The sequence below is a fragment of the Xiphophorus couchianus genome, chromosome 14 (genome assembly GCF_001444195.1).
Source record: "Xiphophorus couchianus chromosome 14, X_couchianus-1.0, whole genome shotgun sequence".
NCBI classification, from domain to species: domain Eukaryota; kingdom Metazoa; phylum Chordata; class Actinopteri; order Cyprinodontiformes; family Poeciliidae; genus Xiphophorus; species Xiphophorus couchianus.
This window is the reverse complement of record NC_040241.1, coordinates 4,261,239-4,277,493: the sequence shown is the minus strand read 5'-3', so window position 1 is coordinate 4,277,493 and position 16,255 is coordinate 4,261,239. Positions and strand designations below refer to the sequence as shown.

Below are 16,255 nucleotides of genomic sequence, written 5' to 3'. Positions count from 1 at the left end.
TCGACCATAGCACATTATGTCGATCTTTTTCGTCATAATGCAACTTTTATCTGATGTTTTCATGACAGTCTGAACAACATAGGTGGAATTCTTTAATGCAACCCAGGCCACTTGAGTATTTGATACTTATCCGATTCATATGTGACCTCACGTCCAGGCCGCATTCATCCTACCTGAATGTCACTGATTAATGTCAAATGACAAATATCACTATTCTGCGTCCTGATACGCGCAAGCGGAAAGAAAAACAACAACCATGATGGACTGTAATGAGGATTAAGTTGTTAATATGCTGGTTCCGGTTGGACAACAACTTCAAATGTGTAAGCTATGCTCCACTGTGAGCACCCATGTTTACTTCCACAAACACTGAGGACTACTTCTTTTTATGGCGGTTGGCAAAATGCTGATGTTATTGCGCTCTCTATTGCGCAGATCATTTGCCCGTTCACACAGGCAAACACATACAGGTTGCATATATTTGGAAGTGTGAACGGCCACGGCAAAAAAAATCTGATTTGACAAATAGTCGGAATTGGGTCACTTCAGGCTGCAGTGTGAACGCAGCCTTACTATTGGAGGAAAACGGTTTATCCACTCTTATCGGTGGCTATGCTAACTAGCCTGAGCATTCGTTGCAGGATCTGCTGACAGGGAAAAGCTGTAGCAGTGAATGGGGGTGAGGGAGAGTGGAAGGGTGTGAGCAGCGCCACATAAGATTGTGATTGACAGCACTAAGACCCACCTCCTGACTCTGATTGACTGTTTCTAGTTAGCACTGGGAGAAAGCAGAGGTGCTATTTTTTTTTTCCAGATTATCTGTTTCATATAAAGCTGTCTTGACATAATTTCAACAAATATGTAACAACAAAAAAATTATAAAAGTTATATACTGCTTCTTTAAAATATTTCTCTACTTCAGTTGTCAGAAAATGTTTTTTACCTGAAATGTCAATCTTTAGATGACACATCATACAATGCAGAGAAATAATTTTGTGATTCTGATTATAAACAGTATTTATTTTCTTTCCCAATATTGTACAACTAACATGTGCATAGTTGTGCACAACATCAACTGGTGTTAACTAAACAGTGAGGGAGTCCCACAATCAGAACCACTGGGGATCGATGTTGTTAAGCCATACTGTTCCTGATTATTATATATAAGCCTGTATCTCACCTTAACTTCATTAAAGTTTAACTCTTTTGCTGTATTAAAAGTTATTGACACACCAAATATATTACTGAGATTTATCTGTAAAATAACCTCTGTACCACTTCCTTGTAAAATATTAAAAATAGACGAACAATAAAAAAAATGGAACAACCACATCAGAGACGATTCCAGCAATCACCAGCTGTTCGCACCCTTTATCCATCGCATGTGATGTAACACTGCGAGATATGTTTATTCCTCCATTGACATAAGCTAAAAATATGCTAACAGTTAGCTGTAACCATTCCGCTGTAGACATTAAACTATTTATCTTGCTTTAGTCACCTTTATCTCTTTTATTAATGAAATGGCATCTTCAGGGATCCCTTGACCATATAAAAACCTGGCTTAAATTTAACATGTTCTTCCAGAAGGTTTGTCGTCTACCTACACAACTTGCATCTTGGTCATTGAAGCTGGTTCCTCCCAGGTACCCATCTGCTTTAACATTTGAATTCTGAGAATAAAAGAATTCTGAGATTCTGACAGAGAAAAGTTAGAATTCTGAGGTTGAAGTCAGAATTCTTTTTTTTCAGTGACCCTAATCATCTTCTGCAGATGAAGTCTGTGTTCTGTCTGAGAACAGACACATATACCAGTGATACTCTAGAGGTTTCTGTTTTTCCTTCTCCAGTCCACAGAGTGGACTGTTTCTGAAGCTAAAACTGCTTAGGTGTGTGTTAATGTTTAAAAAAAAAGATTTGAGATCCAAGTTTAACCTGAGAGGGAATGATCTGCATGAATTGTGGTCCACTCAGCTTGGTGGCAGGGAGGTAAATCACTGAATGTGAAAGAAGAAATCCCAGAGTTCAGCAGTGCTGCAGGCAGTTCCCAAAGCATCAGTCAGTCAGTTATACAGAGTGAAGATCAGCAGACACAGAGGATGTCTTTAGATGGCATTAGAGCTGTTACTTCAATTTGATGATTTCCTCATACAGTCTGTGGGATCAGCGTTTCTAGAACTGCTTATAGAGAGCAGTTTTCAGTTGAAGTGAGCCTCCATGTCCAGGTACATCTGGAAAATGGGGAATAATGTTGAAAAGTTCAGTGTTTTTTGTCATTCATGATGCAGCAGTGTCTTTAGATGGGGACATGTTGCCATGATGTCCAACACATTTGGAACAATGACCTATGTGTTTGAATCAGATGTGCTGTCCTCTCCGAAGACCTCCTCTCCTCCTGGTCAGGCTCAGAAACCCAACAGTTTCCTGTTTCGCACTTCTTCTCGGAGCAGCATCAAACCCACAGGCACACGCCCACACACCCCTACACACACGCACCCTTCCCAGCTCTGCTCCTTCTACAGCCCCATTAAACTCCTCTTGCTTTGCTTCTGGTTAGGGACCACGTTTACTCTGGGAGAGTCTGGCAGGAGTGAATCTCGCAACACTCTGCGTTCACCAAAGGAGGAGAGAAAAGACCTCACACAACTACGCAAGGTAAGCCCTGCTGCAGCACCACTTCTTTGTCATGTCTTCAGACTGGTGGATTACTGAAGATGTCTTCACAGCTGAACTTAGAAGCAAGTCATGGAGCCCTTGAAGGGGACATCCACATTCCTGATGCTAATCTGAGACAAGTTCTAGTCTGATACTTCAATAAAGTTAAAGGTTTAATATCATGTAAAATCATATTATGTCATTTCCCTCATCTAAAACATACCTGGAGCGTTGCCTTGATTCTTTCATGTATGTTTGAGAAATCTCTTAGTCTTCATGGCAGCCATTCAGCTGTGCAAAATGGCTGGATGAACCTAGCCCCACCTACGTCTCCTCCTCAGAGCTGCAGTTTCCAAACTTCCCAGAACGCAACTCCCCCACTCAGCTAATTGCTGTTGGCTAGTCTGAAGGAGTAAACATCTGGTGGAACTGTGCATCTGCTGAGCTCATTATAGGAGCTACTTCTCAGTGGTAAAGATGTTGTTAAAGGGTTAATGTAGGAGCCATGTTGTGATGACTTCCTGAAGGTGGAGTTTCAGACAGAGCAGGGGTTTTTAAAAAGGCAGAGGCCCAATTTCAAGGCATTAAATAAATTTTTTAAAATTACCTATACAGTGAACCCTCGTTTTTCGCGGGGGTTACGTTCCAAAAAGAACCCGTGATAGGCGAAATCCGTGAAGTAGTAACCTTTATTTTTTTACAATTATTATACAATGAAATACTCTTTTTACAGGCCCAAGCATTTGTTTAACAAATAAAAGTACTGTATTAACTTTTTTTTATATTTTACAAATAACTACTGTACTGTAAAATAATAATTTTAATCATTAATACATTCTGAAGGCTTCAAATTGTGGAGATCAGCACCACCCCACTGCGACCCGAGTCATTGGATTAGAACGGGAGAAAATGAAAAATGATTATGAAAAAAATACAAAGTACAGTAGCACAAATAGTGACTCGTGTATTTCACTGCTCTTCTGACTGAGCCGCTGCATCCTGACTCTGCTCTATAGTGCTTTTTTCTTCTAAAGCCCGCGGTGCAGGTGCGTTTTTTCGAGAGAAGAACATAGATATCGGTAGTTGTTGTCGCTTTTTTTTCTCCTGGACAAAAAGATTCTTGAAATTGCAAGAGAATTTGCAAACTTAAATTTGGCAAGCTGTTTTACATACGTGTACATTTTAAACCGCGACGTTATTGACACACAGGTAGAGAAGAAGTGGAGAGACTGTTTAGCCAATCAGAATGCAGAACACAATGCACGATGCAAATCCGTGACGCAGCGAGACCTTGAAAGGTGAACCGCAATATAGCGAGGGTTCACTGTATATCCCCCTGAAGCCCCGCCCCTGGTAACCACACATGTGCAGATGTGCAGGTGTGTCAGTCAGCCTCTCACCCCAGATCAGGAGGAGACGGTGGCTGATGTTCAGAGATTAGCTCGGTTTCTCATGTCCATATTGACTGATGACTTCTGTCTGATTTATCGATGTAGCTGTTAGCTGTCATCCTCTTAGGAATCCTTGTTGCACATAAACATGGAGCCTAACTGTGTCCTGGCCCTCAGACCTTAGAGTCTCGACTGAAGACCAGTCTGCCAGAGGACCTGGGCGAGGCTCTGTCCAACGGAACCGTCCTCTGCCAGCTGGTCAATCAGATCCGGCCTCGCTCCGTGTCAATCATCCACATCCCCTCCCCTGCAGTGGTGAGTGCTGATTGGCCCATTCCTGCCTCTTTCCTCTTAAACTCCACTGCAAGGGCTCAGAAAGGTGACATCAAATGTTATGTTTCCTCTCCAGCCCAAACTGAGTTCAGCTAAATCTCGACTGAACATTGAAAACTTCATCACTGCTTGTCGCAAGCTGGGAGTCCCTGAGGTAAGGAGCTGTTCTGTTTTGGGATCAGTGTTTACCTTTCTAAAGCAGAGGAGAGGAGAGGTTCATGTGCTGACAGCATCTGTTAGCGTGTCTGCGTGTGTGTGTATCCTCAGGTGTGGACTGACTCTTGATGTTCTCATCAGTCCTCACCTGGCTGCTGCTTCATCACTGTTTCCTGATGTTCTAACCATGTTTCCCCCTGTGTGTGTGCGTGTGTGTGTGTGTCCAGTCTGAAATGTGTGTGTGCTCTGATGTGCTTCTGTGTAAGCTGCCCGGTGTTCTGCGCTGTGTGACAGCCTTGCTGGCTGTGGAGGAGGAGCGCCCCCCCCACCACTGGGCCCCTGCATCTTCAACTTCCTCCTCCTCTTCCTCGCTGCTGTCGCCAGACTTCCTATTGTTTTACTGCTGCGTCATGGCACTCCTCTACGCCGCCTACTGCTATCTGCTCACCTAGTGCAGCACCTCAGAACCCTGTAGCTGTCTCTGGAGCCATGTGAGCAGTGTATGTGTCAAATACACACCATGACTGTAGAGCAGAGGCCCTCGACTGCTCTGACTGCTCCGGCTGCAGCCATGAAGAACACTGACTGGCAGGATGGATGGGGAGACAGAGCCAGATGGAGCTGTGATTCTATAAAGCACGGCATGCTGAGAAAAGTTGCAAGGTGTGTCTGAAACAGAGCTTGTTGGCAGCACAAAGAGAGGCTGGAACAGAAAAACCAGATCTAACAGAGCTGCAGGAAATCCTGAACGTTATTTAGTAGATCTATCTGAACTTATCTGATATGATCTGAGCAGGTAGATATACATGCACTCTGTGTTCAGGGCTGTTCTTTAACTGCTTCAGCTCCAGTTGGAAGCTTGATCAGAGGCAGCTCACTCTCTGATGGGTTCATTTTTCAGACTAAAGGCTGTTTGTCCTTCCCTTCAGTGCGTCAATGATAAACATGCTGCAAACCCAGCATGTTCAATATTTCATTTTTCCTCTAACGATGCGGGTCAGTTTGTTGGAGCCCTGGTGGAAATGTGTAAAAGCATCAGGATAAATGGATCTTTTATTGCAGTAGTATAAACTGACATTCTGGAGAAATCCAACTTTTATTTTGAGGACATTTATCCATTTATTAGTTGTCACCATAACAGCAACAGACAAATCATTTCCTCCCAGTCTTCTCCAGTAACCTTTAACAGAATACAGTTCTACAGACAGAGGGATCATTTCAGATCTCTGATCATTTCTCTCTCTCCTTCAGATCAACCCACAGGTTCGCCACAGGGTTTACGTCACCATGGCAGCAGGTTGACCTTGTGTCTGCTGAACCATTTCTGTCTCCATTTAGGTCATTGTTCTGTGGAAATAACTATCTTTTTTCTTCTTCAGGTACACATTATCACATTTTTTAATTTCAAATGTTAGCTCATGATGTCATGCACTCAGTTTCTAGGCTCTGGACTACAAATGGACCCAGGACATCACAGGTCCTCCACCATGTTTAACAGCTGGAATGTGATTAATTTTATAGCAAAGTGTTGTTCCTGAGAAGCTCGGCCTCATTTGTCCAAAGCTCAGTCCTGCTTAAAGTCTTTGCAGAGTTCAGCAAACTCTACATGTTAGTTAGTGATGGTAGGGCATCACTAGTTAGTGATGCCCTACCATCACTAACTATCATCACTAACTAGACCATTGCAACCATTAGACAGCAATCTAATGGTCGTTATAGAGCTTTTGACTTGTTTCTACCTCCATCTTCATCCTGCTCACTGTTTGTGGTGACCATATGGCTCCTCAAAAGAAATGGACCTCTGTGTCACATCATATGTATTCCCCAGGGAAACAGGAAGTCCTGAATTACTAACTACAAGTTCCCAGAAACTCTGGTCAACTTAAAAGGTTACATATGATTTTTTAAAAAAGAAGAAGCTTAAGTTGTGTTCATTTAAAAATATTATCAGCAGTTACCATAACAACCATTTGTAATTTAGACCATTATTTCTTAAGTGACTGAATAAATGCACCGATTAAAGGGTTGATTTTTCTACATTTGTATGTGTGAGATTATGCTGCTGCAATAAAAGATGTATTAATTTGTAAGCGTGTGACACATCAGGCCCAATTCATTTGTCGAGTTCTTCTAGATTATTCTGATTCTACCAGCAGTTTTAGGCTAAAGAAGTCCCAGTTTTCCATCTGATTTGATTTGTTTTCATTTTTCCATGCAGAGAGAACGAAGATGTGATATTTATGACTTATTGGGAACATTTTCTTGTTGATAGATTTTAAAGTTTTTGAAAATGGTAATGTCGCTAAAGGCTCCAGCCATCCTTTCTATAAAACAAATATGCAATATTAGAGTATTTATGTTATTCTCCTAGATCATAATTAATCTGCATTCTGCGTCATAATATATGTGCATGAAAGTCATGACAAGATGTTTATCCATTAGAGTTCTTAGTGAGATTAATACGTAGAGCTAAAGCTCTATAACAATGACATCTACTGTGATTTTCATCTCACAGTTCCAAAACCATATTATGCTGATTAATGCAGCTTCAAGTTGCAAAAAACTACAACTTGAGCCATGCATCTCCAGGTGTTCCAGGTGTTTCAGGTGTTTCACATGCCCTGTCTCACCTGGAAGCCTCTGTGATCTGGTCACTCTGTGGTTCTGGAAGTCAGCCTCCAGAGGAGCTCCAGCATTTCTTCCTCAGTTTCCTGAACTGTGAATGTGATTTTTAGCCCTTCGAAAAATGCAAGTTCAATGTTGGATGTGAAGTGTTGGTGTGTGCCGCTGAATGTGCCGGGCAAAAAGTGCCCAACAAAGAGATTGGTTTTATGCATGCTGTTTTACGTGGGAGCAACAGATGGCTCTGTTGATCCATCAGCTCTCCCCAGTCGGTACAGAGCCTTCCAGGAAGTTGTGTGTGTGAAGTCCTTGTTGTTGGCACTGGTCTGTTTGACCTGCTGACTTGTATAAATGTAAACGGCTTATTAAATTATTGCATTTATTTATATTTATTATGATTTACTTTGGTTTGTGTGGAAGCAGCAGAGGCTTTCTGAGGAAATTAGTTCAGAAATTCAAAATTGCAGCAGATTAATATTTAATTATTATAAGTTAAGCTAACAGTGAACCTTTGGTTTTCTCTTGGCTCCACATCTACCAAACCGCAAGACAGCCTCTGCAGCTTCCAGCACACAGTCACCCTCTGTTGTCTTAGCTCATATAGAAGGTCAGGGCCTGCAAATAAACTCACATTAGAACTCATTATCATGTGGAGCGTAAAGGCAACATTTACTGCAGGATTCTAGAAGATTTGGTCAGAACATCTTAAACTGCAACTTTACAGAACGATGGGACAAATTGAATGTCTAAACAGAAAAGTGCAAATAAAATTAATATTAATTTATTCTCAAAATATGTCCTCTGATCTTTAACTACATATATATATATATATATATATATATATAGAGAGAGAGAGAGAGAGAGAACCAGGTTATTGTGGAGAGGTTGTGAGCAGTCAGTATCTCTCACCTGCTGTAGATGAATGGTAGAAGGTAGTCTAGGTTTACATCCCTGCTTCTTGCTTCAATCACCTCCACTGGGGTCAGTGACATGTTCTCTACTGCAGTTAAGATGCTCCTCATAACCACAACTTCCCTTTATAGTTGAGAAAATAAGGTCATAAACAAATGGTGGCAGATGACCATTTTGCATGATCAAAATTCAACCCCTTAATAGGCAGTGATTGACATTTTCAGCCGCTTTAAACATCTACCACCATCCACTTAACTTCTGAACCTTTCAACAGTCCAGATTTTGCTGCTCTGCACACCTTCTGAACAGGCTGTCGGCCTTCCACTGGGGAATATCTCACAAAAGCCCCCTAATGTCCACCCAGTGCTGCTAACACTGCGCTCCATTCATATTCAGTCATTTCTGTGTTCCAAGAAAAAACTAATTAACCAAGAAAACTGTTGTTCCAGTCTGAGGTTCCTCCACAACCTCACCACCAAATGTTGCTGCAGAGCATTAAATTGCAAATGGAAGCTAGAAGAAGACTTTTTTTTTTGCCCTTTACTGGTAGTTGAGACTTAAGTCGCTCACATATAGTGTACAGCAGGGGTATCCAAACATTTAGACATATTAGCTAAAACCAAGTATTCAAGACCAGCAAAAATGTTTCTATTTATTAAAAATTAAAACTTAATTTAAATTTAAATTTTCTGTGTCATCAAAGTAAATCACTCATTAAAAATGTGAAAGGTTTAATTTTTCTCCTTTTTAAAAAAGAGAGGCCTGAAATATCTCACATTTTGGTTTTGATTTTTATTCCATTTTCCTGGTTAAGAGAAAAACATCTAATGTATTCTCCAGCAACAAGTGCAGATATGATATTTAATAACAGCACAAGGAACAGACACTCCTGGAGTACAGCCTCTGTAAGAGAACATGGCAACATTGTGTGAATGCTTTGTTGTTAATGCCCCTGAAGTTCAAATCCTTTTTGGGAAAGCTGGAAGTGTATCAACAACCCAACCTCAAAATCCAATCCAACATTAGATAACCACAACTGCCACATGTCTAAAACCTTGTTTAGTTACAGAAACCTATTTGTATCACTTTAACTGTACTATACTGTACAGTACTCTGCTATAGTTAGAGAAACTGTTACACAGGTTCCTAATGGTAGTTAGCCTAGTAGTTAGCCTAGTGCTAACTACCATTTTGTGCTATCAACCATTTTGAGAGCACCGTCTGGAACACAAGCAATCCCAGATCTGATTCATGACTTCCAAAGCATAGTGGCATAGTGTTTTTTGTTTGTTTGTTTGTTTGTTTTACTTGCAGCAACATCTAGAAGATTTATTTTAGAATTGATTTCTCATTTTTTTCAGCTACCTGGAGCAAACATTAAATCTTCCTGCAGTTTGAACCAAACATTAGAGAAGAAGAAACGGTCCCATATTACTGAGAATTAGAGGAAACCCAAATGAATATTAGGAGACTGTTTCTCCAGTCTCCAGTTCACCATTCTAATTTATAATTTTTTTTATTTTTTTTTTTACAATATTTAATTTTTAATGCTTATTGATTGATTGATGGGCATTTAAACTGGTTTAACAGTTATATGAGCTCTATGTGAGGTCACAACTTCCCATCTGTTGTATTAATCTGCTGTTATGAGAATGATTTCAATTCAAATGTATATTTTGAGTGAATACTGGACTTGCAAAAATTCCTTTACTGGGTTAGACCAAACTATATTTCTACATTTGTTAGTAAAACAGAAATATTGTATTTTATACATAACACTCTTTTTGACTGTAAATAACTGTTTTCCTTTCTGGTGTAAAGAACTGATTAAAACTGAAACTTTGACCTTGTGCTTTGTTTGTGCCAGCTTGCTGTCGTGCCTTTGCTTAATCAGCGATGAGTTTGTGTGCTCAGGGTATCTGCAGTCACCTCAGCGTCCCGCTCAGTTTCCAGTTGCCTCCAGGTCCTTTTATTAGCTTTTCATGGACCTTCATCAATAGACCTATAGTAAGCCAATAGCTGATGCAATTACCAGAAACAAATTGGGTTAGAATTTCCTTGTTTTATTTTCCTCAGACTGACGTCTCCAAAGCAAATCTAACAATGAAATAAATCAATGTGTATTTTTTTCCCCCTCGTTATTTACAGCTTGGTTTAGGATGGTAGAAATGTCTGTAAAGCTGTGTGCTGAGCTGGATGTGGGGGTGGGAGGACAGATACCCTGAAGTGAATCCTATCTGTTCTGTGCTTCACCTCCTTTAAAAGCTCCTGTGTGCTCTCCAAACAGTAGGCTTCTCATCTCCACTTCCTCCTGGCCAGCGTTTGAGCAGGTGAGTGTGCTGAGCCAAGGTTAGAGGAAAGGTCGAACACAGCCCTGAGGTTTGTACTGCTGCTGTCTCCACGTCAGTCTGCCTGCTTCACATGTCGGGTTGTGCGTGTGTGTGGGGGGGGGGTCTGTACATTCTAACAAATACTGATTCCAGGAACACATGAAGTCTGATGCACTACACCAGTTTAGATGAAAGCTATGACCAAACTAACTTTGGTCAATGGACATATTTGATGGAACAAACATGTCCATTACATGATGACCCTCAAAAGTTACTCTTAGAATATTTAGTCTGCAGCAAACAGGAAGTTCAGACTGATCAGATCCAGTTTTTTCCTTCAGTGTAGTAAATAAAGTGTTGCAGTGTTATTACACCATAACAATTGTTATGGTGTATAACCATAACTATATTAAAGGTCAAAGGTGTTTTCACACCTGCAAAACAGAATCTAAGCATTCAGTTGGTGGGTTGAAGTGATGCATTGATAACTTCAGGATCACATGGGGTTAGCAATAAAAGTGGACAGTCTGGTCCTCTGTGGTACCTGCTGGCCACAGGATCTGAATATGAACATGATCCGGAAGACCTACTGGGCATTTGGACCCGACCGGGTCTCAGGTCTGACTGACACATGCTGATCCAGGATGTAGCAAAGTGCTGCATCAATAACATGAATTGCTTCTTTGAAAGTATGTGGAAAAAGTAGTGGTTTATAGTCTGGAAATTACAGTAGTTACAGTTTTTCTTATTCTTGTCTTTTTGTACATTTCTCCAAATCTGCATAACATTATGCTAGTTTAATAACTGCAATTGTAAATTTCACCTGTATTTTATGGATATCACTACAGAAAATTGTTGTTGGAGGGCCAGACCAAGACAGTAGAAAAAACATTACAACAGCATATTGGGGTCATATTAAGATAAAATATGAAAAATTTCAAAAACAGAGTTAAAATACAACTTTAATCTTGTAATTCTTACATTCTTCAATATATAGCTATATTTATATGAGTGTATATTTCTATGTATATCATATATAGATACAGTATATATATATATATAGCCCCAAAGAGTGGAGAAGCCCCAAAGAAGCGTACCACCCAGACTGTTGCATGCCCAGAGTGAAGCATGGGGGTGGATCAGTGATGGTTTGGGCTGCCATATTATGGCATTCCCTTGGCCCCATACTTGTGCTAGATGGGCGCGTCACTGCCAAGGACTACCAAACCATTCTGGAGGACCATGTGCATCCAATGGTTCAAACATTGTATCCTTCAGGATAATGCACCAATACACACAGCAAGACTGGTGAAAGATTGGTTTGATGAACATCAAAGTGAAGTTGAACATCTCCCATGGCCTGCACAGTCACCAGATCTAAATATTATTGAGCCACTTTGGAGTGTTTTGGAGGAGCGAGTCAGGAAACATTTTCCTCCACCAGCATCACGTCATGACCTGGCCACTATCCTGCAAGAAGAATGGCTTAAAATCCCTCTGACCACTGTGCAGGACTTGTATATGTCATTCCCAAGACGAATTGACGCTGTATTGGCTGCAAAAGGAGGCCCTACACCATACTAATAAGTTATTGTGGTCTAAAACCAGGTGTTTCAGTTTCATTGTCCAACCCCTGTATATAATAAGGTGTGTTCCCCAAAGCCTTTATGGCCTGGTGTGGCCCCCCATGACAATTTTCTTTTAGCACCTCTGACTAGAGCAGCAAAGTGGCACCCACAGAAAATGTTTACTTTTGTATTTATTTATTGAGTTTTACATTTTTGTCTATATTGAAGGTAACTGTCTGGCTTTGTATGATATGAACATGGCTGTCTGTTCATATTGGATGGCCATTGTTATGGTTATCTGTATTAACCATAACAATGGTTAACTGTTCTGAACAGTTTGCTTTAACATTGACCCATCCTGTACAGACAGCAGACACGCAGATGTTTTACATTTACTGAGAAAAACCTTCAGTTCCTAACATCTATAGCGTTATTATTATCCAATGATAACATTGATTTGTGCTTGTCCAATCATAATTAGTGTTGCTGCTACAGAATATAAACAAATTCCAGATGATGAGCTGTTCCTTGTGGGTTCAGAAGTTATGGCGAAATGAGGACAGATCTCAGGAATGAGACATATCCTCATTAGCCTTCACCCATCACACTGGCTAACACAGACAAATTAGTTTAAACTATTTAAATGTTTTCATTGTGCATTTCATTTATTTTACCAGAATAAATGAAATGCGCTGTGATGGTCATGCTGAGGACTAAGGCCTCCCTTTGTTCTCCATCACACCAGTGACACTGGGAACCAGAGACCCCCCCTGTTCTTAAGAACAGTTCAATTAATTATTATTATTTTTAATTTAACCTTTATTTTACCAGAATAAACAACCTAATTAAGATTAAAAACCTCTATTTCATTAGTCCTGGCCAAGAGGCAGCAACAAGCAAAACTGATGTTGGGCAGAGACAAATTAGTTTAAACTATTTAAATGTTTATATTGTGCATTTCATTTATTTTAACAGAATAAATGATGTGCACTGTAACGGTCATGCTGAGATCTAAGGCCTCCTACACAGCCCACGGTTTGCCCATGTGTCACCACTTCTGCCTATTTTATTATTATTATTTAAATCTTATTGGTTTTAAACATGTAAGAACAACAATGAAACGGACAAAAGCAAAGCAACAGGTGCTGACATCACACATTTAGTAAGAGGGGTGGGGTGGGAGGACTATCAGGAGAACTCTGTCTCAAAATACATAAGAAATGGCTGCCAGGTGATGTTGTATAGTTGAACGGAGTCATTGACTGTATGTTTCAAATGTTCAAGCTTCAGATGAAACATGACATCTTCTACCCACTGCTTATGAGGAGTAGCTCTCTTCCAATCAAAAAATATTAGGGGTCTTGCAAGTAGTGTAACAAATGTTATGACATTAGCCTGTTGCGTTATTATTGGTGTAGCTGGAGGGATAACCCCGAATAGAGCAGTTAGACAACTTTGACCAGTGTTCCTTTTATATATAAATATAATTGTCCTAAAGATTGACTCCCAAAAGGAGTGAAGCCTGGGGCAAAACCAAAATGCCTGCTTTGAGAAAGAAACACTAATTATCACTCCAACCAGAAATTTTTCATCCAAGTTGCTCTGTTTTTCTATGTATCTGAGTGAGCGCGTAGTCCCTCCTCCCCCCTCTGCTTGTTTCAGAGGGAAGTGGGAGTAAGATTCATTTAATGGCTTTTCATGTCAAACCTGCAGGCGATAAACACTCACATTTGACAGCTTGCGCGGATGGCTTTGGTATACAGTGTGTACCAGATTGAAATGACATGTTTTGATGCAGATTGCCACAGAGTTCTCTTTTTTTAACGCATTAACTTCCCCATGCTCTTTATATCTAAACCCCAGCTATATGCATCAGGCTGCAGAATAGTTCAATCAGGGGTATTCTGTTATTAAAATGAATCCAGGAGCTAGATGTAGAATAATGCTCAGCCAACACATATGCAAGATGGAAACTGGGATGCATTCACCTCACGCTCTTTACCTTGCTCTATAGCGTTGAAAGGGATTTATTTTCAGTTCAGCTTATTTAGTCAATTCACAAAAATTCCCAGAAAAAATCTTATCACTTTATATTAAGTTTTTGTAATAAACTCCACTGCTGTAGCAATGTATCATAACAAAATTTAACTTGGATAAAGACAGATCTTATTTCTGGGACTTAAAGAGTCAATTCTTTGATATCAGATACAAAACGTCGCTTAGCAAGTCCAGCGTTCATTTCAAATTAAAGAAAACAAATCTAGAAATCAGTCAAGAGTTTTGTAATTATCATGACCTCTGAAACTTAAATCAGTGTCAGATTTTTCCATCTCTAACAGTTCCTACAATAAATGATTGTGATATTTAAAATCATTAGAGATAACCATAACAATGACCATCCAATATAAAGCATGCTGGGAAATAAAACCCATTTGTACTATGTTCTGGATGTGAAGCCGTAGTTTTCTAGCAGTGTAGCTGTGACACTTGAGATGGATGAAATATTTGTGCTGCTCTAAAACTAATCTGCATCCTAAAAAGTGATTGCTGCCACAACTTAGCAAAAGCCCTCTTAGAAAAAAAACCCTATTTAAAACATAATAGTGTTTACAATTATTAAAATGACATTAAATGATTAATTTTTAAAAGTAATTATTTTTTGGTGACTAGATTAATTATTCGGCCTATGCTCTTTGCTACAGAAATAATAATTTAGTTGCTGTTTGACATTTTATGCCACCTTGGTTTTCATAGAGATGTTCTCATTGGCAGACGTAAGGATTTTAGTTGTTTCAGTCCTTGATTTTTTTTTTTTTGCCTTTGTTAAAATATTCACATTTTTGTTGCATAGTAGCATCTGCCCATGGGAGAAGCACATGATTTTATACAGAAATGGTAGGGAAAGGAGAGTTTATATTTCCTGGTAAAAATCATAAAGAATAATTCAGTTACATATGAATTCAACTGAACCATTATGCAGCTCATTTAATTTAAAAAAAATCAGTGAGAGCAATAATGCTCTAATAAACTATTGTTTATTCACATGTAAAATTATTCAGAGTTTTACTTTAAAAACTCTTATTCCATGAGATGGATGGTAGTTGGACACATGTAAAATTCATTCTCATCTGTTGAACTAATACCATTACACAATATGAACTATTCAGTTACATGGACTCTAATTAGGCTCAATCTATATTCTGATGGAACTATGGTTTCACATGTTAACATTCAGATTGGAGTCAAAGACGATGCAGAGAAAACACCATTTGCTCTAATTCTGCTGCACATTTTTTACCTTAACCAATTTCATCTTTTGAAAATATTTTTTTATAAACAGAACAAAAAACCCAGGAGAATTTAGATTTTTTCTTCCCTCAGCAATCCAATCCCAGGTTGCTCATGTTGCCAGCCACGTCAGTCAAATCTGATCAAACCCATAGAGTCCCACAGGAACAGACTGATGTAGATTTTGACAGTTGAGCTATTAATAAATAATAAGTGTGGATGTTTACTACAAAGCTGTGATGATATTAATTAAATCATGAATTATTAATTCTGGTGAGAAGCAGGAGTAATGGAGCTACCTTTCAATCCTCAGCAAATTCAGAAACCCACTGCATGTTTCTTACATGTTTACTATTGTATCCCCGGCAGGACTCCTTGTGTTCACCACAGCTCATCCTGGAAGACGAGGGCCTGAGCCGACTGGGCCAGACTGTTCAGGTGCTGCTGGAACTGGCAGATGGCTCCCGAGGGGCCCCTAAGCAGGAAACATTGACTGCTGCTGGCTCTACTCAGAGCTGTGTCAGTGAAAAGTGACATCATCCAACCGCCAGCCATCGCCCTTAATGCGTTTCATCTTAAAATCTTTTATACATTCCAGTAACTTTATTGTCAGTGATAAATCCATCTGCAAACACATGATGATGAAATAAATCTAAACAGATCAAAGTATGGCGTCTCATTTCATATGGATCAGAGGTAAGATTCCCATGTCTGTACTGTAATGTTGGGGGACAGAGTGATGTTTATGTAAATGAAAAACAAATCATCCTCAACACATAATTATACAATCTGAGCCCAAATCCAACAAGTTTAGAATGCTTTCATTCTAAACTTGTTTTTAACTCCATATTTGCTTTATATGACCACATCAGAATACCTGGAGATTTTTTTTATTGCAATATTAGCTTAATAAGGCCAAACAGTTTTCAAGCTGTGTTGATTTTGGTGATTTTTGTCTGGATCAGATCTGATTGATTTGCTGTGTTTGAAGCTGATCTCT

General features: G+C 39.6%; 1 protein-coding gene and 1 long non-coding RNA gene across 3 annotated transcripts in view; one reads left to right on the top strand and one right to left on the bottom strand.

Moving 5' to 3' along the window:
- Positions 1 to 15,921, top strand: part of lrch4 (leucine-rich repeats and calponin homology (CH) domain containing 4) — a 74,883-nt gene extending 58,962 nt beyond the window's left edge. The window contains exons 14-18 of one of the 2 annotated variants that reach the window (XM_028038544.1): positions 2,363 to 2,464; positions 2,558 to 2,655; positions 4,224 to 4,361; positions 4,456 to 4,533; positions 15,625 to 15,921. In XM_028038544.1, the coding sequence (XP_027894345.1) occupies positions 2,363 to 2,464; positions 2,558 to 2,655; positions 4,224 to 4,361; positions 4,456 to 4,533; positions 15,625 to 15,789 (581 nt within the window). In that variant the 3' untranslated portion in view covers positions 15,790 to 15,921. Of the gene's footprint in view, positions 1 to 2,362; positions 2,465 to 2,557; positions 2,656 to 4,223; positions 4,362 to 4,455; positions 4,534 to 4,762; positions 6,439 to 15,624 lie in introns of those variants that run through there. The other variant, XM_028038543.1, reaches the window with a different exon arrangement.
- Positions 5,907 to 7,999, bottom strand: LOC114157542 (uncharacterized). The gene is made up of 2 exons (XR_003598185.1): positions 6,216 to 7,999; positions 5,907 to 6,183 (listed from the first exon to the last, which is right to left on the bottom strand). It is a non-coding gene; the product is annotated as an uncharacterized LOC114157542 (long non-coding RNA).
- Positions 15,922 to 16,255: the final 334 nt, after the last annotated feature.